Here is a 27,368-nt window from a genome sequence, read left to right as displayed (position 1 = left end):
GAGAAGGAAGTGGTTAAGAATTATATGTATCAAGACATTTGATCTGATGACCAACACTTGGGGAAAGAAAGAAAAGTTTAGTTTTTAATCTTTAGATTCTATTTAAAATGTTCCACAACATTTTCCACTTTCTAAATTCACTTCCGTGGACAGTTTGGTTCACTTCAAACAAACTATGGTGCACTTCCATGGATAGTATGGTTCATCAGTAAAAATGTGTCATCAAACTCGGACCAAACAAGAGATCTGCTTGAAAACTGTTACTTATATACTCTGCGAGTAGTGACAACTTGTTCTTGTTCTCCAGGCTTAAAGAACAAGTAAAATTTAATTTTGGTCTGGTTAATTCATACTCCAAAGGAAGCAAGGACTACTGCGCTGGGGGAATGTCTGCATTTTTATGTGAAGTGGACAACTGATCCGGTTATTTCATATTTAACTAGATACTTGATCTGTGGTGGGGTTGTCTTAGTAACGGGGTCCATTTCTTTAGATGTCATGTGTTATGTAAATTTTTCTACTTTCTCACCTGAAATCAGTTGTTCATTACCTTCACCAAAGACGTGGCGGAGGTTATGTTTTTTCTGGAGATTTTTTTGTCTATCTGTCTCTGACTAAGAAAAAATACTGGATGGATTTTCATGTGTTTTTTATTCATTCATTTATTCATTATCATAACGCTTAGTCCAATTAGGGGTAGCGAGGAAATGTTTTTATTTATTTATTCATTTAATGAGAATGGGGCTAACTTAATTATGAGATAGGGCTAGTTTCAGTATATATACGTATAACTCCATAATAAATGCTCAGAATTCCTAACCAAAATATACAGAAGAAATTCCAAACAGGTTTTACACAATATCAAAGATAGTTCTGGATTCTGTAACAATTCTAGATAACAAGATTCAGAACAGAAAAAATAGATGATATTTGAAGCTTTCAGCTTCAAAACCTGCTTTGAATGACAGAAAAAAAATGGATGATATTTGGAGCTTTCATCACTGCAAGAGAACAAATTAAGATACAAATATGCAACAAATACCACAATATAGCCAAGATACTGGAATCATTCTCAATGAATCTAGGGATCTAAATGTGCATTCATATAAAATGAATGCAGGATTATAACATAGTGTGCAAATCGTAATATATGTGCAAATGAGCTGCTTCAAGGAGGTCTGCGCTCTCAGGAGGTTTTTCTAGTTTAAACCATCCATTTACCTTGCATATGCAAAAATGCATGTGATGGTGGCACGAGCTGCCACACAATAGGCAAAGGTCTGGAAATGTTGTTTGTTTTTTTTTGTTTTTTTTTAAAGATTCAGTTATTCATACAAACACTTAAAATAGATACATACTTTATCATTTGTCATATTTCACATTTTTATTGACAGCAATTTAACAGCAATGGGAAACAGAAACTAAGGGGTATAAATACAGGAAGAAAACAAGACACCAGTGAGGTGAATGAACTAAATGAACCCAGGTGAACTAATGAACAGGAAAGCAAAACAGGAAACAAGACACAACACTAGAAAATAAAACAGGAACCTAGAACATAAGATGACAAATACCATGACATGATCAGCAAGCAGGTTTCCTTTGTCATTTTATTAGATCACTTAGTACTACAGTTTCCAATTTCAGTGCTCATGATCAATTTTCTTTTGTTTACCTCTTTTATGACCCCAAAGTTATCTTTAAAAAAGGATCTTTTTAAAGATACTTTTTGATAAAAGTTCTCTGTTTTTGCTGCTCATTACTGTATTTGCAGCATTGTTCTGTTTTTGCAGCTTGTTTTTGTATTTGCAGCGCTTCTTTGTACTTGTAGCTTTTCTCACAAGCATTTCTGTTCATTTAAAATTTTTTTAGGATCAAACTTGGCACAATAACATGAACAAAGCTATTTAAATTCTGCATTTATTCATAATTAACACACACCTTTTTTACATGTGGGAGCTTAAGAAATAAAAAAGAGAAAAACCAAATTGTATTACAAAAGTTTTTTTGTTTGTTTTTTTTTAAATTTCTGAAATCTTTGTTGGTCTCTTCAGCCAGAAAGCATATTTACTTGCATGGCTGTGCAAGCTTATGGTTTAAAAGATTTTAATGATAGTGGTGAATGTTGTTGTTTTGGAAGTGTAGAGCTGTCACCCATTTAAGAAAAAAAGGGATGTATCATGTCGTAACATGATAGTTTACATATACTTTATTCTGTGATAAGATTCAGTGTAAAAACATGAAACATATTACATGATGATATCATGTAATATGATATGACATGATGATATCCCCCTTTTTCTTTTTAGTGACAATGTTAAATATAAACTGTATTCATCTTTAAATGGGGAAGCTGTGCATGCAGCAGTTCAAAAAAATGGCTAATTTACCAAATGGGATTAAGTTGTACTTCACAGGAGAGATTATGGTGGTGAAGCTTGAAGGACACTATGATACACCAGACAACACTACGTCTTCATGTCGGCAACTTATTCTCCCATCCCACGGGTGCATATTAGCAAGGGCTTTTCTGTATATGTGATCGATATGACATTCTCATTTAACCCAATCACTTTTAGACACATTAAATCACAAAAACCATCTACAATACAAACTATGGTATTCTTCAGTAGCTTAATTGTTTGAACAAAATTTGCCTTTGCCACATTTAGTATATTGAGTATTAAAATTCTGTATGATTTAAAACTGAAAGAATTTATTTGTATACATTAAAGGGGGATATAATACAAACTTTATTCCTATTTGTTGTAATAACCAAGTTAGTACATCTGACTATATTGTAGTTACACAAACACATTTGGATATCTTTATTTTGTTTATCAAATTAAAATGAGAAAATTCAGTTTTTAGAACAAACTAATATAAAGCCATATCTACTTTGTTCAGATTGTTTTACAAATGATTTCTGGATTAATATTTTCCATTTAAATTGATGCTATTGGATCGCTGATTCCTCAATTGATGTATGGCGCTGTAGACGGATTAACTTTTTTTTAGTACAGCAGAGCAGTTTTATGGTTTTGTTACCTTTCCAGTCTACCCAGCTTCTCACTCTATGGCAGCTGTGATAGACTCCAGTTTCCACAATCCATTCACATTTTCCATCAACAGAAAATGACAATATCAGAGGGAATAAACGGCTTTGAATGACAGGTGCTATGTAAAAAATGTTAAATGGAATTCATCTCCTCTCTTTATGTTTAAAAAGAGCTATTATTGCTCAATAATTAAACCAAAATTTGAAACAAAAGCTCAGCCCCATGCTGTAAAATCAACTTCAATAACAAAAACACATCGTGGCCACAGCCGTATGTGTCAAAATAGAAATTCAGCCTTGGTGCTGAAGCAACAGTATCTTTGTCGATAACCCATAAAATTCCATAATTATGATGAAAAGCCGTGGTTGATTTAAGCCTATTGAATGTGTAAAAGATGTCATTCAACACTGAAATGTAACTTGCAGGAGTAGATCAAATGCTTTCTGAAAATCAGAAAACACAAAGCAATTTGTGTTTTTTTAAATAAGCTGATTTTGATGTTTCTTTTGTCCTCACTCACATTGGTTTTTAATTATTCATATAAGTTTTTAATTAATTTGTTTCAAGACCACCGTGTCCGCGTAAGACCATGAAACAAAACATGAGACAGAAAGACAGGGAGAATGTGGGATGGATATTCTTTGGTTTCTGAGTGAATATAGCTTTCTCAGCTTTTCTAGATTGAGCCGTTTCACAATGTACCTTCGACAGAAACGCTACGGGTAGACTGATTGGGGGTGGGGTGGGGGTGGGCATGGGAATGGGAATGTGGTGCTTTGTCTGCTGCATTCAAGCCTTGATGAGGTCTCCTACAAGGTAGTTCTCTTTATTTATTTATTTTTCTGATCTCAGAAATAGAGCAGCACATTGTTAGAGTTTGTAACCATCAAAGTGTTCCTAAAGAACCTGAACAAACTTCAGGAAACCTAGTTTTCACATGCACAACCAGATACATACCCATTTCAAGTTGCGTCCAAACTTTTGACTCCTTAACAGGAGCAGTAAAATGTGGTCAAACAGTCCCAGCAGAGTCTGCAGACACAAAGAAATTTTGCCCCACATGCTCGGGTGTTTTGCACATTAAGAAATGTCATCTGCTGCTTGCAATTAGGAGCTCAAAAAGCAGGTTGGTGTGCTTTGTGTTACCAAACATGACAGCAACGCTAAGCGTGGGAACCTTCCACTGAGGGCACGAGGTGAGCCACTTCACAAGGCTTCCAACAGGAAATAAACATGGTCCAAACAATAAATGTGATCTTGTCACAAAGGATGAATGGACTCTGTGAGGTGAACAAAACTGTTAAAAGCTTTACGGCAGCAAATGACCTCACCTTTAGATTTAATGGGTACCTTGGTTCACCTGTCAGTTTGAAAAATAGAGTGGACCGTGTGGGTGATTTTCAGCACTGGCACAGGTGTTTTCACTTTAAATAGACTAAAAGTTCATTTTGAATCTGAGTAGCTGGATATTTACACCATCCCCTCAGCTTTTCTACTTCCTACGCTTTCACGTGGTCGTGACTGATATTTCTGTAAGAGTAATGTAACAAATGATGGGGGGGGAATAATGTGAAAGGAGTTGCTTGTAATGATGAATCAACAGAGAATAATCTCCTCAGTCTGACACTCAGAGCTCCATTTTGATTCAAGCTCATTCTTCATTTTCAATGCTCTTATGAAGAAGTACACCAAAAGCAGAGAAGCAATTTATCACCTTGCATAAATGAGTGATAATTTTCCTTCATAAATACTGAATGTACAAACAAATCATGTTCTCTGATGGTATAGTTTAAATTAATGTAATGTCCAGTGTGCAAACTCTAATACACATTACTTTTAACCATATTGCTCAGTTTTATATCAACTCATTTGACATGTATGCAGTGATTTTTAATTATCTACTACAAGGTGTGGAATGAATAGAATATGCACACATATCCACAGAAAAAAAAGGCAATGCCACAGGGTTTATGCAGAATTAAAAAGCTTTTCTTTCAAAAAGCAGTTAAAATGACCATTGTCCTGCAGCCAGCATCACTCTTTCCCAGGGTAACAGCGAACATGCAGTCCTGTTATGAATAATTAATATTTCTTCAAGGTTTAATGGAGGAAAGAGAATTGATATTAGAATTCATGTATAAAGTCATAAATCATACAAAATAAAATCATGTAATATTTACATAGCCCTGGGTGCATGTCATCATCGCCATCTACTCTCTTTGTTGCTGTTACTGACCTGCATTACATCTGCTGATAAATATACTGAAATGGCTACCAGTGCCCAGATTCATCAGTAAAACACAACTCCATATCTGATTTCAAATCATTAAAACCTGCCTAAAGCCTGTATTCAGCAAAACCTGACGGATGGTTCTGTTTTTCTTTGCCCGTTAAGTTGTAATGTAGTGTCTGGTTTAAATCAAGGCAAACTTGGACTGGCTTAGTCTGATTCGTTATGTCCAGTGGGCTACATTAGAGGTCCCAACCAAAGTCTGTGTTGCTCAAATACCAAGAGTACAAATGGTATCACATTACAGGATGCCCTGTGCAAAAGCACACTGCTGACAGAGATTTTCCATATGAATTAGTCGGTTGCATGTTCCCGGTGTCTTGTGGAGTTTTATGGCTTGGGGTTGGAGCTGGGAGGGGAGTTGCATGTAATATTAGACTTATTGTGTCTGTTCCCGCTCCTCTCGGCACCTGTCCCAAAAGGCAAATTAATCCCATAAGTAAAACATATCCCCCTCTCCACTTCTGTGCACAGACATGACACATCTGTCTCAACCATTATCCATGGCCTGACATCTTTCTAGGGCACATCACACAGCGCCTTGGCATGGAAAATGTTGATACTGTGGCTTTCATATTTAGGGATGGATAAAACAATTTATGTGATGCTTCTCTTTTATCGTATATATTCATCATCAACATCTCCTCATGTAACCTCAATCAAAATGCTTTCGTCATGGTTGAAATTGGAAACAAAAATGAAAACAAATGTCAGATTACCCTGCAGCTGACAGCATATCAGAGCACTTAGAGGTAGAAAGGAGATGGACATAAAACCTTGAAATTGCTTCAGTTTCAATAACTGAATAGCATTAGATGATTGGTCAAAAACCCAATGCAAAGCAGTGTGTTGGTGTGTCCCTGTGAGGCGATGTGGTGCAGTGCCCAGTGCTCAGGTGGTGGCTGCCCTGATGAGACAAGGCTGTTCTCAATCCAACTAAACAACATCATCAGTGCCCAATCACAAGGTCCTGCACAAGGCCCAGAAGATCAAAACCACAGGGATGAGGCATGTCTGTAGAGTCTTTCTTCACGCTTACTTGCACAAACAGAACAGATGTACATAAATCTTTTGTTTTAAGGGCAAATTTTGCTGCTCAGAAATATGTTTTAGTTTGCTTAAAACACATTTGCTGAAACTATTTTCAAATCTGTTCCACCATATGATGCTGTTTTGACATACAGATGCAAAAGGTTTAAAAAAAAAAAAAAAAAAAAAAAAAAGGGTGGAAGCAGTCTTACCTATCCAAAAAAAAAAACCCTTATCTTTGTATTATTCTTTTCTGATAACATTGTGTAGTTTTATTTTTATGTGAAACATATATAAATGTAATTGATAAACCCTCTTTTAAACATTTTCTTTCTTTCTTTCTTTGAAGATATATTTTGGCCAGTATTTGCTTGCATAGTTTATGACCACAGAAAATTGACAAGCTGCTTGCCACACATTAACAGACATTGTTGCAGCACTTAAGTCTTAAAGGTTGGATATAAAAACAACAGCATATTATACAAAAATAGGTTAAAAAAAAAAAAAAAGCATGCATCATGGATTTACTTATACATAATATGTGCCAAGGTGAGGGCAAATACTCAGAACAATGTTGTCACACTTTCCTCCAAATACTTTCAGTTACAAAGTTATCTCAAATAGTGTTAGAGCAGTTCCATCAAGTACTTCGCTGCCTCATAACTGCATGGTCTCTGAGATATCTGAAGGCTATGGAAGAAGGAAAAAGAAAAACAAAAAAACAAGCAAACAAAATAAAAAGAAACTGTGTGAGTGTGTGTATAACTGTTTATGCGTAAGTGTGGAAACGCTGAGTAGATGGGATGGACTGTGTGTCCTTTCTCTGCACCTTTTTCAACCTGCTCAGTGAGCCGTGAGCCCAGCCTTGTAAACTGCAGAGCTACTTGATTACTGTGTCAGTCTCTTTAAGTGACTTTTGCTCTGTGGAGAAAATGAGGAGACATGTCTGACAGATGATGTCCAACAGAGGGTGGGGAAAATGGGTGGGGCGCTGAGGGGGATGGGGGGTATATATTTTGCTGTCTTGTGAACAAATAATCAAGTACAGTACCATCAATCAAGTTGTTTTGTTTGTTTGTTTGTTTGTTTTTTTTAGGTTCTGGAAAATTTCATATCAAACCAAAAACCAGAACATCAGTGTTGGGCCTAGTTTCTGTAGAGGACTTGCTCTCACTCCACTGTACATAGTTAAAGTGTGTCATCCTCTCATCCTCCCATTTAGGATTCCACAGAGACCAGAAACCATTTGTTTCTCTTTCTAAATCCCAGTTCTATGCTTTGAATAAAACTCAAGCAATTCAGAGAGAGATTTCAAACACAGTACTTCTAATTTTTTTCCCCCAAGGATTAGAAAAGACAGATACAGATAGTCTTGTGGGATTTATGATCATGCAAGACTATAATTTCAGGAACACATAATTAAATGGGAAAACGTTTTAGCTCTTATATTTGAATCTCAACAATAATTTAAAATAAAGAAATGTCTATTAAACAGCGTCGGAGTCAAAGTGATCTGTCAATCAGACAGCGCCACCTCCTGGCTAAAGATAGTCATCGCCTCCTCGTACGAATCAGCCACTAAAATATTCACATCATGCTAATTATGCATGATATAGAGGTTAAAAGGCTACATCAAATAAACACCATAAGTTTAATCTACAGTGAACATTCACAGTCATTTTCATTGCTTAGAAAGTAAGTTATATGTTTGATTTAATTATTCCAAAAGAAACTCCAAATTTAAGTTTCTGCTCTTAATGCAAAGGCTCTACCAGAGTCCTGGGAGCTTGAGGGTCTTACAAAGTATCTTAGCTGTTCCTAGGACTGCGCTCCTCTAGACGGAAATGTCTGATGTTTCACCAGGTTTCTGTTGGAGCCACTTGTCCAGTGAGGGGGACACGGCTCCTATTGCTCCATTCACTATGGGTACTACTGTTGCTTTCACCCTCCAGACCTTCTCCAGTCCTTCCTTGAGGCCTTGGTACTTCTCCAGTTTCTCGTGCTCCTGTTTCCTGATATTTCTATCATTGGGGACGTATACATCGATCACTACAGCTTTCCTCTGCTGCTTATCCATGATCACTATGTCCGGTTGGTTGGCCACCACCATGTTATCTGTCTGGATCTGGAAGTCTCAGAGGATCCTAGCCCTCTCATTCTCCACCACCTTGGAGGGAAGTTTCCCACTGGGACTTAAGAGTCTCCGGTCCATATTCTGCACAGATGTTCCAGCACACTATGCCAGCTGCTTGGTAATGGCGCTCCATGTATTCTTTGCCTGCCAGTATCTTGCACCCTGCTGTGAGGTGCTGGATTGTTTCAGGGGCTCCTTTACATCGTCTGCACCTGGGATCCTGCCTGATATGGTAGATCTGGGCCTGAATTGCTCTGGTGCTCAGGGCCTGCTCCTGTGCTGCCATGATATGTCTCTGTGCTGTCCTTCAGTCCAGCCCTCTCCAGCCCTTGATAGGACTTGTTTGTATCGGCCACTTCAGTGATCTGCTGGTGGTACATCCCATGCAGGGGCTTTTCCTCCCATGATGGTTCTTCCATGTCATGTTCCTCCAGGCTCCATTGTCTGAGACATTCACTAAGTGTTTCATCCCTTGGGGCCCTCTTCCTGATGTATTTGTGGAGCTTGGATGTTTCATCTTGGATAGTGGCCTTGATGCTCACTAGTCCCCAGCCCCCTTCTTTGTGCTTAGTGTATAGTCGCTGGACACTGGACTTGGGGTGGAACCCTCCATTCATGGTGAGCAGCTCCCGTGTTTTGACATTTTGGTCTGAGCTTCTTCCTTTGACTAGCTTATTATCCCAGCAGGGTATCTGATCACTGGCAGGGAATAGCTGTTTTTTATATATATATATATATATATATATATATATATATATATATATATATATATACACACACACACACATATATAAATAGATTTAAGATTTAAAAGAAGTACATGGATTTAAAATTCCTTCAAATTTATGACCTTTTGCATCGGGTAAAGAAAAGATGTGCCATGTCTAAATTCAATTCAGTTTCAATTCAGCTTTATTTGTATAGCACCACTTCCCAACAATGTCGTCTCAGGGCACTTTACAGACGCCTCAATTCAAGCTAATTCACAAATAGCCTCGCTTCCAGCGAGGACCCGACTCAGGGAGGGCTGCCATTTACCTCGACAGGTTGGGGTGGAGAGGACAGGAAAGACAGATCAACATGTACAGCAGCTTTTATTTAGAAAGACCTGCAGAGAGAAAGAAATATGTTAATGATGGCAATACTGTCATATATTTATACATGAAGGAAAAGGAGCAAAGTACTGCTCAGTGCATAAGGTGATGTCTCCATGGCTGCATAACTAATGGATGGCTAGACAAGAAATCCATCTATTAGTGTCACTTGACTTTTGTTTGAAAACTCCCAAGTGATTCTCGCTTCACTTTTGATTAATAGTGCTCTGTGTGAGAACTCAAATGTGGTATGAATAACTAATTAAACTGAGGTGGAAAGTTTTCAATAACAAAATTCTGTTTGTGTTCCTGAAAATCCCAAAGCCAGTAATGTTGCTGATTTAAACAGGCATGGATGATGAGTTATATCTGCTCTGCTCAAGCAGGACCACAGCAGGGGGGTGTGACATGACAGGAGCTGGACAGCGAATGAAACAATTAAAAAACTCAATGTTTATTTTAATATTTAAAAAAAATATTGATTTTTAAAATAAGTATACTTTTTGTAAACACCTAAATTGGACCAGTTATTTTATCACTGAGTTCTCTTACACAATCTTGAAAACCAAAATCTGCATTAAGACTTTATGTGAAAGTATTACTTTTCAACATTGTGCAATAGAACAATGTCAAGTTAGTTGCACCCTGTCCTTGAAAGAACCAGAGGCAGTCAAGAGCTGTAGACTGTAAATAGTACCAAGGTTTAAGGGTCATGACATAGAATGGAAATAGTCTTTATATATGTAAATTAAAGGGAGATACAGCCTTAATGAATACAGGTGTTTTTACTTTTATTTTCATCATTGATATTAAATGTGTGACTGCATTTTTTTTTAACCTAACCTACCCAATGTTAGGTTAAAGGATCACTCTAAATTCTCCCTTAGAGTGAGTGTCAGCATGAGTGGTTGTTTATCTCTCTGTGTCGGCCCAGTCATGGATTGTGTGACCTGCATGGATGGATGTGTTTTTTTTCTAAATAAGGGTTGTTTGTTTTAGAAGACTCATACTTTTATGCTGACATGGTGGAAATATTGGAATTGAACTGATGAAAAAGGCTGTATAGTCATAGCACCTGCTTGTAAAATACACCCAAGCAAAGGTTTTTTTCACACTTACCTAAACTCCATTGTGTGCAAATCACAGATGTAAATAAAGGGCTGTGGATTTACTTTTCATAGAAGAAAGCCCCAAGTGAACGTCTCGAGAACACCCAGTCTGTAGCGGGCTTATGCTGAGGTGATTTGATTGGACAGAGTTTTCATTGTTTTGCTTTACAGTTCACATCAGTTCTTTTAACCCTAATCCTTTGGGTATGTTATCCTCAAAAAGCTGGGGCTTAACCCTGCAGAGCAGGGTCAAGCTCTGGTTGATGGGGGCTATCCTGCATTTGAAGTTTTGATCGTTAAATAACTATAAGCTCTGGGCTAACAGAGCTGGGTATACAGGAGTCTCAGCCAAAGGCTAGATATCAGCCAAAAAGTCCTCACGGCACTTTGATATATTTACGATTGCCAGGGGAAAAGAAGAAAAGGAGAACCGTTTAAACATTGCATGCTATTAATAATATTGTCTTATGCGTAAGCCAGTGTGCACATCAGGTTACTTCACACTTTATATTTGTTGCTGTAACAAATGTAATGTTACAGCAACAAATGGTACCTGTTACATCGTAACAGGTACCAGATCTTATCACATAATACACTATTAATAAATACTGACTATTGCTCATGCCAGGTGGACTGAAATGAAGAAATCATATTATGCTGTCAGAAAAAGTAAAGGCACAAAATATTTGATATATTTTAAGTTTCTTTTGTCTGGAATAAACTTATTCCAAGGTTTTTAGAAGAAGCTGACACTCTGGAAGATGCTGCCGCAAGGTGATTTTGCTATGAACTGTTAAGTTCATATGTTTGCAATTAGAAAAACAAAAGTAAGTCTTTTTTTTTCCTCACAGGCAGACTTGATTACCTTACAGGACAGGTGAGTAACCGACTAATACTGAAGGATCATATTCATAGATTCAATAATTGCCTTGATTGGAGTTTTGACTCAAGGTAATTAAGAAAATACAGATACTCGTTTTAAACATTCAAAGTTGAAAAACATGGTAGTGTGAGGTGGGGTGTGCAGAAAAAAGACATTAACAGATGTCAGCAGTGATGGGATCAGGGGATTGAGAGAGAACATTTACATTAATGTAAAAAGGAACACCCTCCTGGTTTCTCTGAGTATTGACAGAAGCTTGAACCTGCTAAATTTTCTGATTAGTTGGTGGTTTGAGGCAGAGGGGTAGAATATAGATGGTCAGGTATTATTGGTCTGTGTGTGTATTTGTTTGTGTAGCAGGATTAGGTGTTTTGTCTAAGAAAAAATGGATATGCACAAAACTAATATTACGAAAAGATGAAAGCATTTTTTAAAGGTAGGAATAAAAAAAAAACTGAATTAAATTGTTTATCTGAACCATAGACCATTTCTTTTTATATACAGTCTATGATCTGAAAATATCAGCAGTGGATAAAACAACAGGAGCTCGGTTGGCTGCTTCATGGGAACGAAGACAGAATTTGACTGACTGCATGTTGTAAAGACTAAAACACTCCAGCAGATGTCAGTAATGCCATTTAGAGGATGCAAGCTGCCGTGAAACCCCTGAAGAAGAAGAAGAAGAAGAAGAAGAAGAAGAAGAAGTACATCCTGCTTATTTCCACCAATGGCGTATTTGCTGGGCAAAATATGAAAATGGCGGCTCTGTGTAGTGAGTTTGGGGACCTGGTCCAAATTAAGAAACAACTCATATCAGTCATATCGTTATGTAAGGAAAGAGGACTTTTGCACAGCGCGAAGTGGTGAGACTTAAAGCTATTAATCTTTCATGATTTACCCATATTTTTGCAGTATTTTATGGAAAATAATTGGCATGAAGCGTTAACCCTAACTTCCCTGTTAGCCACATTAGCACAGCTGATCACAACCTCACATTTACGCAGCATTTAACATTAAATGTTAAATGTATTATGATTACATTAGATAGACTATCACTTGTAAATTTACGTTTAAAATAATTGTTACCTGTGCTTTCTGTTTTAGCCCTTCACTAAGATGTTACATAAACGCAAAGTCTGTATTAATGTTATTATTGTACACAGAGTAGAAACATTAAAGATGTTTCTCTTATGTGTTCAGTCGTGACTGAATGAATACAAACACCGGTTCTTTGTTGTTTATATTGTAGGGCTTCTGAACTGGCATTTGCTTTGACCTTTCTTCCCAAGGATGAGCTACCCTCACCACCACCTTTCACTGAGGTTTGTTCACTGTGAGGGAAATCTGGGATTTATTGGGATTATTTGTTGGTATATTTTCTTCACAGTAAGTTCAGTATTTACCAATCTACTATTCAATTTAACTGAAATCACCAAGGTATTCTTTGGCATCTGGTTCTAGCTTGTTGTTAAAGTTGTATGATATTACACTGGATGAAATATTGGCATAAATAACAGGCCAACTAGCATAGTTTCTGTTGCAGGACTTGTTATTTTGCCAATCCATGGATTTGGGCTTCAGCCTATTTAGAATTAATTTATCTGCAGTCCTTTGTGACAATAATGCATTTTTCAACGATTGCGAAACTTACATTTTTTTCTTCTTTATTGTCACACCAACTGGGTGTCACACAGGATTCCTTTATGAAGCCTGGTTGTTGATCTAAAGGAAAGTATTTAGAAACATAATGAGATGTTCACCATAAACTTTTGTTCACTGTTTTGTGGAGGACTAAACTTTATCAAGATTTTATTACATGTGCAGTCTTTGCTTGCCAGACTACTTCTAGTGTTTTATTTTTTATTTATGTATGAGGTACTGCATTTTATAATTCTTTAATTTGTATTGCCCCCTGCTGTGGGGGCTTCGTGTAAAAATGGAAATACATGTTCAGCAAGGAAGCAATTTTAAAATGATTTTTAAATTAGTTTTATTAAGATTATTTAGTTGATCCGTTTTTCTTCATCTTCTTGTTTTGGCCACATACAGCAAGATGCACAAGACTTGGACGCACTTACTCTGGCCAAATCCTACTTTGACCTGAAAGAGTATGACCGGGCTGCTTTCTTTCTGAAAGGCTGCTGCAGTCAGAAGGCTTATTTCCTTTATATGTATTCTCGATACCTGGTAAGATCCTTGGGCTTGCCCTTGTGTTTTGAGTCCTCAAGCAATTTGGTTAAAAACAAACAAACAACAAAAAAAAACAAAAAAAAAAAACAGTCTGCTTTCACGATTGATTATTGTACATGGGGAAACATTTTTGAAAGGTTTCCTTCTTCTTCTTCTTCAGTCAGGGGAGAAAAAGAAGGATGACGAGACTGTGGACAGCCTGGGTGAGAATGTGCCTGTTTGCAGAGATGATATATCTAATAAGTTTAATTCCTATTTACCCACAGACCTTCGTACACCTTTGTACATCTTTGATTCTATATGTTCAATTTTTTCAGGTCCTTTGGAGAAGGGTCAGGTCCGCAATGAAGCTTTGCGAGAACTCAGGGTAGAACTCAGTAAGAAGCACACTGCAGCGGAGTTGGATGGCTTCACCCTTTATCTGTAAAGGCTTTTCCTTTAAATTGTACTTGTGTTTGAGATTGTGTAGAGGAAAACGATGGGTTGATGCAATAATGTATGTATGAACACACAGGTATGGGGTGGTTCTACGAAAACTTGATCTGCTGAAGGAGGCTGTGGAGGTGTTCATTGAGGCAATTCATGCTCTTCCTCTTCACTGGGGAGCGTGGCTGGAGCTCAGTAATCTAGTCACAAATATTGAAATGGTAACAACTCAACAAAGTCTTAGTGTACATCTACATCCAAGGCTCAGTCCCTGTTTACAAATTTAAAACTCACCTTTCACCTGTGTTATTTACATTTCAGAACTTTTCAGCTTTACATCCTTATGTTTGGTTGGCATTTATCAAGTCATGACCTTTCTGACTTATAGCCCTTGTCTCTTCTTTTCCACAGCTGAAATCTTTGTCTCTGCCAGACTGCTGGATTAAAGACTTCTTCATGGCCCACATGTACACAGAGCTGCAGATGATAAAAGAAGCATTGCAGAAATACCAGAGCCTCAAGGAGGCCGGCTTTTCAAAGAGCACCTACATCCTCTCTCAGATTGCTGTGGCCTACCACAATATCAGAGGTTGGTGTTCGGCCTTTTAGTGAAACATTTAAATGTCTGCATAATCTCACAGCAATCTGTTTCTATTTATTTCAGATATTGACCAAGCTTTGTCTTTGTTCAATGAACTGAGGGAGCAGGATCCGTACCGCATCGACAACATGGACACATTCTCGAATCTCTTATATGTCAAAGCAAGTTCACCATTTGTTGTAAAGAAATATTAATAAAAATGAAGTAGTTTGCACAAAGTCCAAATTCTCTATTAAGGCTGTGCTTTATCCCCTTTCAGAGTATGAAACCAGAGTTGAGTTACCTCGCACACAACCTCGTAGAGATCGACAAGTACAGGGTGGAGACATGCTGTGTTATTGGTAAGCTTTAAAGACACACTACAGAACTTTTGCCGTTTTCCCGTCACGCGCCCCGTATAGACAGCTAATTCAGCATCTATCTAGCATCCCACCTGACCTGTTAGCGCTCTTCAGCCAGCAAAAGATGATCTTAAACTAACTCTGCGTTTGTCTCTTTCTCTCTTTTTTTAATCCTCTAATTTTAATCTTTCTTTGCTGAATCAGCGACGCTGCTTGTTTAAAACAGCCTTATTTTACCGCAAAGCAAAACATCACGTAGGGTCCCGGATGTAAAAGTTGTATAGTGTGGTTTCTCAGCCTCGGGACGCTACTGGATAGCAGCGGCTCTAGAAATGCGCATGATAGATGTCACTGTGTCATTAAACAAGTTCGGGACGCAGAGTTTTAATGTGAAAAAGTTACAACATTTGTCTTTAAACTAAATCAAATCAAAATGCTGTGGTTTATACACATAAAGCAGTTTTAACTGAAGAAATACTATATTTATTGTACTCATTTTCTTCTTTTGTTAGAAAATCAAGACATTTAATGTGTGGTTTTTTTTTTTGGTTTTTTTTTGCAACTAATTTTTATATTTGGGGATCCCTTTAGGCAATGGAAGAAAACCTTGACTTTCATTGCTTTGTACCACAATCTGCAAGCTCTTACATGTTCCTATCTTGTCTAAATTTACCTCATCTGTAGGTAACTACTACAGCTTACGCTCTCAGCATGAGAAAGCAGCTCTCTACTTCCAGCGGGCCCTCAAACTGAACCCACGCTGTCTCGGTGCCTGGACCCTCATGGGTCACGAATATATGGAAATGAAAAACACTTCAGCTGCCATCCAGGCCTACAGGTCAGATAATCTCAGTTTGTTGCCTTTTATGCAAGTGATAAGAATCAAATCAGTTGTTCTGAGATTTTGAGCACAACTTCCCTATTTCTTTTCCTTCAGGCATGCCATTGAAGTAAACAAGCGTGACTATCGTGCCTGGTACGGCCTGGGTCAAACATATGAGATCCTCAAGATGCCCTTTTACTGTTTATACTATTATCGAAAGGCACATCAACTCAGGTAAATGGTTTTGACTCAATAAAAAGCATGTTAGGCAGGTATACATGATTTAGAATCAAAATGTACAGAACAGTCACTGGATTGTTTTACTGTAGGCCAAATGACTCCCGCATGCTGGTTGCCCTGGGTGAAAGTTATGAAAAACTGTCACAGCAAGTTGAAGCCAAAAAGGTACTCGTAAAATGTTAATGATCCTGATTTGTGTTGTACATTCTTGTGAGGTTATTGGTTTGATTTTAAGTCACTCAACATTTTCCATTTCTGTGCAGTGCTACTGGAGGGCCTACTCTGTTGGTGATGTAGAAAAAATGGCTTTGCTCAAATTAGCAAAGTGAGTCATAATATCTTTTGTTGAAACAATGGAAATAGATATAGATTTAGCATATTATTTTGATTCTTGGAATGAGTTTATGATCTGGTTCTTATTTCTTGAAATGTTTTCCTTCACAGGCTCCACGAACAGCTGAACGAGTCTGATGATGCTGCCCAGTGTTACATGCTTTACATTCAGGATGTTTTCTCGTGTGGGGTAAACAGTTTTATAGGAAATCTATTCATATTAGAAAAATGTGTGTATTATTTCCTTGTTTGGGTGAAGGGTGATGACTGTAACGCTCCAGCTTCTATGCTGGAAAAGTTTTTGCGACAGAGAAAGGCTAACATGTAAACATAAATTGATAAGCCGACAGCGAGCTTGAATTTGTCTGATTTTGAGTTAATCTACAATCCTTTCACAGGAAAAATGTAAAAATACTTAATGCCACATTTTGCATTCGATTGGAACATTTCAAATAGATGTTTTGTGCCTTCAGGAAGTACGTGACTTTTCTGAGGTGAGCACAGCACTGAGGTACCTAAGTCAGTACTATTTCAAGAATAAGCTCTATGATGAGGCATCCATCTGCGCTCAGCGTTGCTGTGACTACAATGATGTAAGTATTCTTTCATATTTGCTTTTTGTTTTGTCTCCATACTCATTACTCATACTTATTGGTGGTCACTGTAGTCACGCGAAGAAGGGAAGGCTCTGCTGAGGCAGATCTCACAAGTCAGAGATCAGATTGAAACACCATCTGCAGATCTGTTCGCGCCGCTCTCAAGCAACACACCAGTGAGGAGAGTGTCTCCTCTGAACCTCATCTCCTTCACACCCTGATATTCACTCAGTTCCAAATGAACCTTTTGCTAATGCAGTGATGCACAACTGCAGGCTTTGGAAGTATTTACAGAAAAATAAATTACATCTGTTTGTAAACATGCAGTCCTGACCAGTTTTTGTCCAAAAAATTTACTACAGAAATAAAAGGATAACCACAAAATTGTCTGATTATTTCTTGCAATACAAGTTTAATTTTAGCAAAAATTTTCAAACTTGTTTTTACAAGTTGCTGCCTCAAACTAAGTCATTGATTTCATGCAATATAACAGACACACACTCTCGCTTTTGAACATTTTAATATAAATGAGGTTTACATACAATACAAGTATTTGGTGATAGAAGTAGAAAAGATGTGCAAAATCAGACACTCAAAAGAAAGGATCTCCTAATATAAACACAAAAAACAATCTCACTTGGACTCAAGTCACTCCAAGCTGCAAGTTTTCGGTCTATTTCAATTCTCTTTATGGACACCTCAAAAACAAAACCTGATCAAGAAAGAAAAGAAAACCTTAAAGCCATTTACGTATATAAAAATGAAAAACAGGGAACAAACAACTAGAAATGGCATGCAGCTTCTGTTACTGGTACAAGATGATTGTTCCATTAATTGTTTTTTTAAAACTTAGTTTTTAATAAAGAAACTTAGGAAGTGTGAGTGGACTGAAACAATTCATGCAATTCTTGTACATATAAGCACAAGAACTATGTAAAAGCTCTGAAAGCTTAGTACTTCCCCCTGAGACTACGAGGGGTAGAGACAGGGCTGTCCCTACCCCTCGTGGGGGGTGGAGACTGCTGGCGAGACCGCAGGATACGCAAGTACGGGGTAGCATTTCCTTCTTCAGCAGTGCGAGTGTTGTAATTTCGTGTAGGAGTACGCGTCGGGAACAGAGACTGTAAAAAGGGCCGTTTCTGCGGAGGACGATTTTCATTGTCACTTGTGGCCATGCAGCCCCTCTTTTTGCAGGAGCCAGGTGTGGTGGGTGCAGCGAAACTCATAGTTGGCAGCTGGGAATGGCCCGCTTGCATCTGGGCCACGGTGTCCGCTTTGTGCCGCAATTCTGCTTTGACCAGCATTAGACCATTCTGGAGCTCCATCAGGGTCTGGTTCTGAGAAGAAGTCAGTCAACAGTGTTAGACAAGACCACAGAGGGGAGGTGAAGGATCAAGTGGGAGATTGATTGACAATGAAAGTGGTCAAATGCAACATGCTGCAGCACAGTAATCACCTGGTGCAGAGGTTAGAAACACAAGTTTAGTTTTTAAAGCTGGCTGTGCATAAAGAATGTTAGAAAAAAGAGCAAAGGCGAGAGAGAGAGAGAGAGAGAGAGAGAGAGAGAGAGAGAGAAAAAAAGGATTTTGAAATGAGAATTGCAGAAGTTTAAATACTGATGATGACTGTATAAGGTAAATATTCTAATCCGTGTTAAAAAAATTTAAATACCATCATCTAAAGCACAAGTAAAACTTATTTGACTTTATTTTGGCTTGGAAATGTTCTGCTTGACTTCATCCACAATAGAAATGTTTGTACCTGTTTGGCTAGTGTCACGTCTGCAGCTGCTAATGTCTGCCGCAGCTTTTCCCCTCCTGTGTTGTGACAGCAGGACCTTTCACCAGACTGCAGGTCCATTCCCAGCCTCTGCAGATCCAGGCGCAGCTGCCGGAGGTTCTGTTAGATAAAGTACAAAATTTAGTCTGACATGGAAAAAAAAAACCCCATCACAAACTAAAAATGCCGGTTTACAGTCTGAGCATTTTGCAGTTACGGACCCGCTGGCCCTCCAGCAGCTTCCGGTCAGCAGCATTGGTGAGGGTACCAGTTGAACCTGGAACTTCCAGCTGCATCCTCAGCTTGGTCAGCTCTGCACAAGCAAACAGAAACAGGATCGTCAGACATTAATGGCAAACTAACATTAACATATATTCCACATAACACAGTAATCTTGCAGTGAAGTCTGTACCTTGGGTCTTGGTGAGAAGGTCAGCCCGACACTGGTCGAGTTCAGCACGGAGTCTGCTTATCTCATTTTGAGATGTCAGGCGCTGAGATCGTCGAAGTCCCTCAGAAGGTTGTGGTTGTGCCATCACGGGGGCCGCTTCACTGTCCCCCTTTGTTTTTTTAAGGGCAGCAGACAACTCTTCAATCTCTTGATCGCGCGCCTACAACAAACAATGACAAAACATGAAGCACAAATTCAAAGAAAGCTACACGGTAAGTAGTAAATACTACACACATCTGGAAAAGAACATCACATAAGTTTTTAAAAAGGAATGAGACCTTGTCTTCAGGACAGACACTGCCAGAAAGTATAGCACATTTTTATTCAAGTCTGACCTCCAGCTCTTGTCTGTAGAATTTCTTAAGATGTTTCTGCAGGTTAGTTATCTTGTCCTCGTATCTCTCTTCAATTATGGCCCTCTCAGTCTCCAAGGTCTCGCTACAGGGTGTAATTTCAAACATTTTAATTGTTATCCATTCACATAAACTAACCAGCAAATGCAGCTTCAACATCGTGAGAAATGCTTTTATTACTAGTGCCTTCTTAAAATTGTGATCCTGATGTAAACCAAGCACACATACTTGAAATCCTTTTGCATCCCAGTAATGATCTCCATCATCTCAGACACCACCTGCTCTCTCACGTTAGCCTCAAGTACTTCTTTCTCTTCGCACTGGCGCCGCACTTCTCTCTTCAGGACATCAATCGCCTGAAGCAAAGCCTTGATAAAGTACATTCAGCTGTTAGAAATGTGGATATATGAAGTACATGTTTTTAACATGTTTTAGAGTAGCTTAACATCACTGATTGAACATAATGCTACCATTAAAACTTTTAGAGTGATGCTCTGAGTAAAAGGTTTAAAAGTAATATTAAGGTAGTTTTATTGGTGGATATTTAGCAGAATCAGAAAAGTGTTTATTAAGGCTGTTGTGAAAGAATAAATATTAGTACCTACCTCAGTATTTATCAAGGTGATATCTCCATCTTCAATATCGCTTTCATCCACTTCCTCCTCTGTCTCTGTGCTTTCAGCTCTGGTTGCTGTCGGCTCACGGAGCAGAGACAGGATGTAGGCCACTCTGGTTTTAGTTGACGGGCCGTGGACAAGCTGAAATGATGCATTTGATGTTTTATTTCTGATTTTTATGCCATCTTTTCCCAAAAACACAAACAGTTACATGTACAGCAGTGTTTTCTTACCTGGGTGGCAATTGCAGAGAATTTTAGGGCCTGGAGGGTCTCATCATAGATTGAAGCACATGGGTTTATGTTGACCACCATGCAGGAGGTTCCTCGGCCACAGAAGAAACCCTGCAGGACGCGGGATAGCTTACTGTCCCTGAAGGGCACCACCATAGGGGGCCGTGACCTGGGGAAGTATAAGAAAACTCAGTGAAGTTTAAACCTCTCTCAAGCAGAGCCAAGTTAACTCAAACACATAGCTTATTTTAGACATACTTGTTCTTGTTGTGCCTCAGGGCAGCAATGCAGCGTCCCAGTGTCATCAGGGAGGTGTTAATATTGGTGGCCTCCTTCATCCTTTCCCCTACACGTTGCTCCTTACAGCGTTCAGACCCAGCCAAATCACACACACTCAGTCTGAAAATGAGGTAAAACTTCATGTTATGACTTTTACAAAAAGTTTAATGTTAAAAAAAAAAAAAAAAAAAAAAAAAAACTTACTCGCTGATGTGCATGGCCTGGCCTGAGTTTGCCTCCGGATGGATGTGCACGACACGAATGGAGAAGATGCTGTGGCTAAGTAGGTAATAAATAAATGATAAGAGATGAATGAGGTGCAAGTCAGGCTAAAATACACAAAACATTCTGAAGGCTGAATGTGCTCCTGGTGTTTCCCCCACCATTATACTCAGGGGGCGCCCGCTCCCCTAACAAGACCAACTACCCTGAGTATAAATGTTAATATTTTATTCTGATCTTAGTTTTTATACAGCAGCAAGTAACAACAGAAGTTTTCCAGGTTCACTTTCCTCTAGAACAGGTTTATACGCTGTTCTTTTATTAAAAACTAAATAGTTTGACGTTTGTATCTGATTTACACGATGCCACATCATAGCTGCTCTCTGTCAGTTTGCGTCACACAGACACGTGCACACACAAGTGAGCACACTTTCAGCAGACAGACGACTTACACCAGAAAACATGTCAACCAGCTTCAATAAAAAAAGTTTAAAAAAAAAAAAAAAAAAAAAAAAAAAGAATAAAACAACTCTCCCAGAGAGTTGTTTTCTTCAAGCAAATTCAAACAAGCTGAATTTGCATCATAATTGTCTTTTTTTTTTTAGGCATATTGGAGCTTAAAATGGTTTTTATTAACATTAATATATGATTTGCAACCTGAGCAACTAAATAAAAACAAATAAACAAAACAACTTTGATATTCAGAGCAAAATGGAAAGTAGGTTACCTGTTACAACTACAGAGTTCATGAATACATGAAGCAGCTCAGCCATTTTAAAGTTGAGATTTACATCCTATTCGCTGAGCCTGCATTAAAATTACACATACGGTGCAATTAATAATTGTTGTTGGATGTGTGTGGGATGGGGTTGCCCCCATGGGAGTGGTCCACTCAAGGCTGTGAACCAAGGGGAAAACGCTGGCTCCTACCTTCTGCTGGAGTTCTGGTTGAGGTGAGTGCTGGCGAAGCTCTGATTGCGACGTCCCGCTTTCAGAATCCTCCAGGCTTCCTCAGCACTGCAGACCTGGATCCAGGTGAGATCTGATGGAAAAGTAGGGAAGAGACAAAAACGGTAGACTTGTATCTAAAAAGTACAAATAACTGGAGTTATTGTGCAAAATAGGCAGGGAATGAAGAAAAAAAAAGAAAAGTCTACAGTTCACGTTATACTTAATGAAGCTTAAAAAAGTCAAGAGGCGACATAATGAGACCAAGCTTCAGGATCTTGAATACCAATAAACAAGTTAAATGTAGCATAAAATGGCTACCCTGTGAATATCTCCATACTACCTTTCACATAGGGGTTGCCCTGCTTGTCTTCACTCAGCCTCAGTGTGATTCTTTTCCGGGGCTGCTGGGAAGGCGAAGCATCCAGCAGATCATACAGGAACTCATTGTAGATTTCATAGAAGGACACCCAGATGGAAAACTGCACCCCTCCCTGCAGGTCATCTCCTCCACTGAGTGACAGACTGTCTGGCTCCAGGCAAACACTATCAGTGTCTGCAGAGAGAAAATCAGGAATAACTTAAATGTAATGAACGCAGGTTTTTGAACTGAACCCTGCTGCAGTAACAATTATATTAAATCTGAACAAGACAGGATAAATTGATTTTGGCACATACGCACAAGCAAAATAAACTTTCTAGACACTTTATGATGTTCTTATACTCCGCTGTTTATCCATCTGCAAATGCCGGCCATTAATGCAGCACTTTTATTCCTCTGAACCACTGATTTATCATACCACAACAACTAGTATGTTTAACCAGGGTCATGTTTGACAAGTATCCCCAGCAGACTTCTAAAATCACACAGTATCACGCTATTTGATTTGTGCTACTTCCTTTCTCACCTTCAAGCTGGGTGGGAATGTTGGTTGTAGAGGAAAGTCCCCCAACACCACTATCCCAGACCGTAGTGGTTCCAACTCTTCGAGAAGTCAGACACTCATCCTGTAACACAATATGGCTTTGTGAGTAAATATGTGGCAAATACGGTGCACTTTAATAATTTGATGATCTAAATCAAACAAACAATAAACAAAAAGTGTGGAAAAAAAGTTTGCTAAATTGGTTTAAAAAAAGAAATTTGCTCATTTTTGTCATACAAGTCTACCCTTTCAGGTTGTTGCCATGTTTGCATTTACCTTTTCTTATAGGATATTAATTAAATCAGCTTTTGGCATACATAGCTTTCTGCACAATTGTTTAACATCAAGAGGCAAGATTATCATCCAAGCTCTGAGACACAGACCAGAAACCTAACAGCACTTAATAGACTGAAATTAAACAGTCATTATGGTATATAACTATTACATTAATACACCCTTATGTGTTCACTATTACTACAGTATGTCCCAGATGTTCTTTTTTCTGTTCTTTAAGTCTTTCTAAACTTGATCCACAGTTTACCTCTTTGAGCAGAGAGTTTCTATGAGTTTCCTCCATCCTGACCTCACGGGGGTCAAGCTGCTTCACATCCTGATACATGACAGGCTTCAGGTCCATGGCACTATAGAGACGACCCTGCAGCTTCCTAAACAAAGACGCTAAAGCTCGGGGCAAGAGTCCTGTCTCTCGACCACTGCCTGCAGGTCAAAGATTGATATTTAAGGTTTATATTTTATAAGTTCAGGAGGTTAAATACAACTAAATGGAAGTTTGACATGTGCAACAGTCACTTTAAAAAGATGCAAACAAAGATCGCAGTCTCAGCTGGCTTGACAATTTCAAGACTCTTTAAGAAAGAAAGAAAATATAAACATCACCTTGAATAGTGTATGTCTTTCCAGAATTGGTGACCCCATAAGTGTAGAGAAGTCTGTTTTCTCCTTTAAGTACATCATTTACCATCTTCTTCATCGTGCCCTCATAAATCTGTTGCTGTGTTGTTTCTGGACCAAAGATCTGTGCAAAAAAGGTTATGAAAAAGGTCATATCGGGTTTGATAGGTTGGCTGATACGTGTTTAGATACAGTAAGTAAACACATGACTCTCTTACCTTTGAGAAACTGAACTTATGGATGCTCTGGGTGATACCCCTCTCTGCTGTCCTCATGTTCTGAGACTCCTGTGGAGCTTTGAGCAGCAGAGTCTCTTCATCTTGGATGGCCACACAACCCTAAGAAAAGAACAAAAGCCTTAAGCACGAAGAGCAGATACTGTAGAAGCAGTAAATGCAAATATTCCGAGCTGTAAAATCGTGATTCACATCTTACCTGCTCTTCTCCCTTCTCTCTCTCTCTGTCAGTAAGCGGTCGAATTCGTAGAAAAACTTTCACCTTCTCTATGGTGCTTTCATCAGAGCTGCCAGATTTAACTGCAATCTGTACTTTCTAAAGGCACATATTACATATATTTAAAGATTTAAGTTTGTCAATTAACCTTTTTATGCTATGATAAAATAATGCAGATAAAGTCAATTTAGGCAAGAATAAAACAAAAACATTATGAAAAGCAGGTTCTGAGTAACATTTTTTATACACTTATTGTATTGTAGCTATAAAAGAAATTCTTAATGGCTTACAAGAAAAACTCCACAAGGTACATTGCAACATGAATATTTTATACATCTTTGTCAACCCTCACCGGTCCCATGCTGGATGGCTGCATGTCCAGACCTGGGGAAATGACTGAGATCTCAGGTAGATGTGGTCTGGCCATGCCTCCATGTTCTGCTGCTGTAGACTCAAACACAGCAATTTCTTCCTCCTCATCAGGAGGGAATCCACATGGAGAAGACAAAGACAGAGCCAGTGCCATGCTTCCCTGCAGAGAAAAAAAAATCTTTACAGTTTCAATCAACTCCAGTAAAGCCCAGATGAATGAGATAGGGACATAGAAAAGCTATTTTTGGAATGTTACTTTGCATTTAGGCTCAGAACAAGGAAATATTTACATACAGATTAATGAAATTCATTCATAACTTTAGTTGTTATAAAAAATAAAAATAAAAAAAATAAAAAAAAAAGCCAGTAAAATTCAAAAGTCAAAATGTGATCTTTTATTAGGAAGTTTGACTTTGCTCAGGACAACTGTGCAAGGTGACTCTTGATCATAATTTCGAGATTATCCTGTGGTCAGCCTACGTTTCATTATAGAAATGTGTGTCTTCGTCATGAGATGAGAGAACACATAGACTAAGAGAAAACTGATCCTTCAACTTCAAATGAAAGTTATCATTTAGGGAAAAAACTTCCCCATGTTATTTATTCAAAGAAGTTTTGGTGGAGAAAAGTTTATATAAGAAACAAAGGACCGGCTTAATAACAACATGCTGTACTAATAACAGAGGATGTATCTATTGTTTATCCTCTGCAGAGTTTATTACACTTTGCGAGTATAACGTTCTTAATTTTCTATTTTTTTATTTTATTGTTTGTTTGTTTTTAAGGGACAGAGATTGGACCAACTACCCTCTCTCACTAACGTACCATTTGAAAAGCTTTTTTTTTTTTTTTTTTTGAAAAACACTCAAATTTGACGTCGCACGTAACTAATAATATTAACAGATGCTTGCAGTCTTTTTCGTTCAAGTGCATTAAATCAGAAACATTTAATAAAACATGCAGGACGCCAAGTCATTTCCAAGCTGGATAACTCACCTATGCGTAACTTTTCAGGTTGTTTTAGTTTAACGTTTTTCTTCCGTGATATTATGTCTTATTTTACCTATCCTAAATCTTGCAAAACATCAATTTGTTCCAAGGTGTCTGATCAGTATATATCATCAATGTAAATGTGGTTTTCACATATAATTGACCACTTTCAAATCCTTGAAAACGTCGCTGACACGAAACAAACGACAATGTATATAATAATAATAATAATAAACTTTTAAAAAAGTTGTCGAACCTGGCTAGTAGGATTACAAAAACCACACAAACTAAAGTTAAAACTATGGCTTTGTTGTTGGCAACACATCCAGTATTTTAACGCCGAATGGCCGACCTTCACAGAAAGTAAAACATGAAGATCCGTTTTACCTACCTCGACTGTCGAATCTGGAATTATTGGCTAGTTTTTGGTAAATTAGCTATCTTAATGTTGTCACTAGATCACAAAACCAAGGTATGTGACTAATGCTAGAATTACAAAGTTAAAACGGTAGCAAATGAGCTTGCCTGCATACATGTGTTGATTTAGAGGCTATGTGAGCTTCAGCTGAGCTACTTTACCCGACTTTGGTTTTTTAAACAATGCGCTTCCCTAGCTGAGAGGATCGCTGATTGGTTAGATGGCCCAAATCACTGTCTTTTGATTGGCTAGTGCGTCCTCACGTTGTGTGCTAGAAAAAATGTGTCGTCTTCAACATATGTAGTTTACATGAGTTCCTGCCCTGTCACATTAAAAATAATTGTGAAACGGTTGGTAGGGAAAAGAAAAAAAAGAAAAAAACTAGCTTATCCAAAAAAATCTAATTTTTTTTTTTTTTTAAGAAACAGTAGCCACAGAGCACTTTTTTTATGACAAAGGATAATATATATATATATACATATATATATATATATATATATATATATATACACACACATATATATATATATATATATATACACACATATATATATATATATATATATATATATATACACACACATATATATATATATATATATATATATATACACACACATATATATATATATATATATATATATACACACACATATATATATATATATATATATATATATATATATATATATATATATATATATATATATATACACATACATACATACATACATATATATATATATATACACACACACATACATACACACACACACACTGTAGCAAGTAAGTATTTGAATACCCTGTGATTTAGCAGGTTATCCTACATAGAAATTATGGAGGGGTCTGAAATGTTCATCTTTGGTGTTACTGTGAGAGACAATCTAAAAAAAAAAAAATATCTGGAAATCACATTGTACGGTTTTTTAAAACATTTTATGCGTATGTTACTGCTGCAAATAAATATTTGAATGTCTGAGAAAATCAATGTTAATATTTGGTACATTAGCCTTTGTTTGAGGTCAAACCTTTTTTGTAGTTTTTCACCAGGTTTGCCAGGCTGTCTCTGAGAAACAGTTTGAGCTTCGTCCAAATATTTTCTACTGGGTTAGGTCTGGAGACTGGCTTGGCCACTCCAGAAGCTTGGTATGTTTCTTATGGAGCCGCTCCTTGGTAATCCTGGCTGTGTGCTTCGGGGTCATTGTCATGTAGGAAGACCCAGCCACGACCCATCTTCAATGCTCTAACTGATGGAAGGAGGTTGTTC

The 27,368-nt window shown here is 37.9% G+C and overlaps 2 protein-coding genes across 2 annotated transcripts in view; one reads left to right on the top strand and one right to left on the bottom strand.

The window, feature by feature from the left end:
- Nucleotides 1–12,330: 12,330 nt before the first annotated feature.
- Nucleotides 12,331–17,477, top strand: cdc23 (CDC23 (cell division cycle 23, yeast, homolog)). The gene is made up of 16 exons (XM_079247133.1): nt 12,331–12,461; nt 12,848–12,920; nt 13,648–13,785; nt 13,949–13,991; nt 14,106–14,211; nt 14,303–14,435; nt 14,626–14,803; nt 14,879–14,976; nt 15,075–15,156; nt 15,841–15,994; nt 16,094–16,213; nt 16,309–16,384; nt 16,483–16,544; nt 16,664–16,742; nt 17,026–17,145; nt 17,220–17,477. Exons 1-16 carry the CDS (start codon nt 12,349–12,351, stop codon nt 17,367–17,369), a joined length of 1,725 nt encoding a protein of 574 aa, XP_079103259.1. The 5' UTR covers nt 12,331–12,348; the 3' UTR covers nt 17,370–17,477.
- Nucleotides 17,478–18,098: 621 nt separating this feature from the next.
- kif20a (kinesin family member 20A) overlaps nt 18,099–27,368 on the bottom strand; it is a gene marked incomplete at its 3' end in the record, with an annotated part of 51,609 nt that continues 42,339 nt past the window's right edge. The window contains exons 2-19 of the mRNA XM_079247286.1: nt 24,656–24,848; nt 24,304–24,411; nt 24,087–24,206; nt 23,854–23,992; nt 23,498–23,673; nt 22,939–23,038; nt 22,374–22,586; nt 22,013–22,124; nt 21,065–21,139; nt 20,840–20,980; nt 20,582–20,750; nt 20,337–20,489; nt 19,960–20,099; nt 19,714–19,816; nt 19,340–19,538; nt 19,149–19,240; nt 18,910–19,047; nt 18,099–18,485 (exon numbers count right to left, since the gene is read on the bottom strand). Coding sequence (XP_079103412.1) covers nt 18,099–18,485; nt 18,910–19,047; nt 19,149–19,240; nt 19,340–19,538; nt 19,714–19,816; nt 19,960–20,099; nt 20,337–20,489; nt 20,582–20,750; nt 20,840–20,980; nt 21,065–21,139; nt 22,013–22,124; nt 22,374–22,586; nt 22,939–23,038; nt 23,498–23,673; nt 23,854–23,992; nt 24,087–24,206; nt 24,304–24,411; nt 24,656–24,848 — 2,758 coding nt within the window. The remainder of the gene's footprint in view (nt 18,486–18,909; nt 19,048–19,148; nt 19,241–19,339; nt 19,539–19,713; nt 19,817–19,959; nt 20,100–20,336; nt 20,490–20,581; nt 20,751–20,839; nt 20,981–21,064; nt 21,140–22,012; nt 22,125–22,373; nt 22,587–22,938; nt 23,039–23,497; nt 23,674–23,853; nt 23,993–24,086; nt 24,207–24,303; nt 24,412–24,655; nt 24,849–27,368) is intronic.

Source organism: Telmatherina bonti (assembly GCF_933228915.1).
Source record: "Telmatherina bonti genome assembly, chromosome: 10".
NCBI classification, from domain to species: domain Eukaryota; kingdom Metazoa; phylum Chordata; class Actinopteri; order Atheriniformes; family Telmatherinidae; genus Telmatherina; species Telmatherina bonti.
The sequence above is the reverse complement of the archived record's forward strand: the minus strand, read 5'-3'. Positions and strand labels throughout refer to the sequence as shown.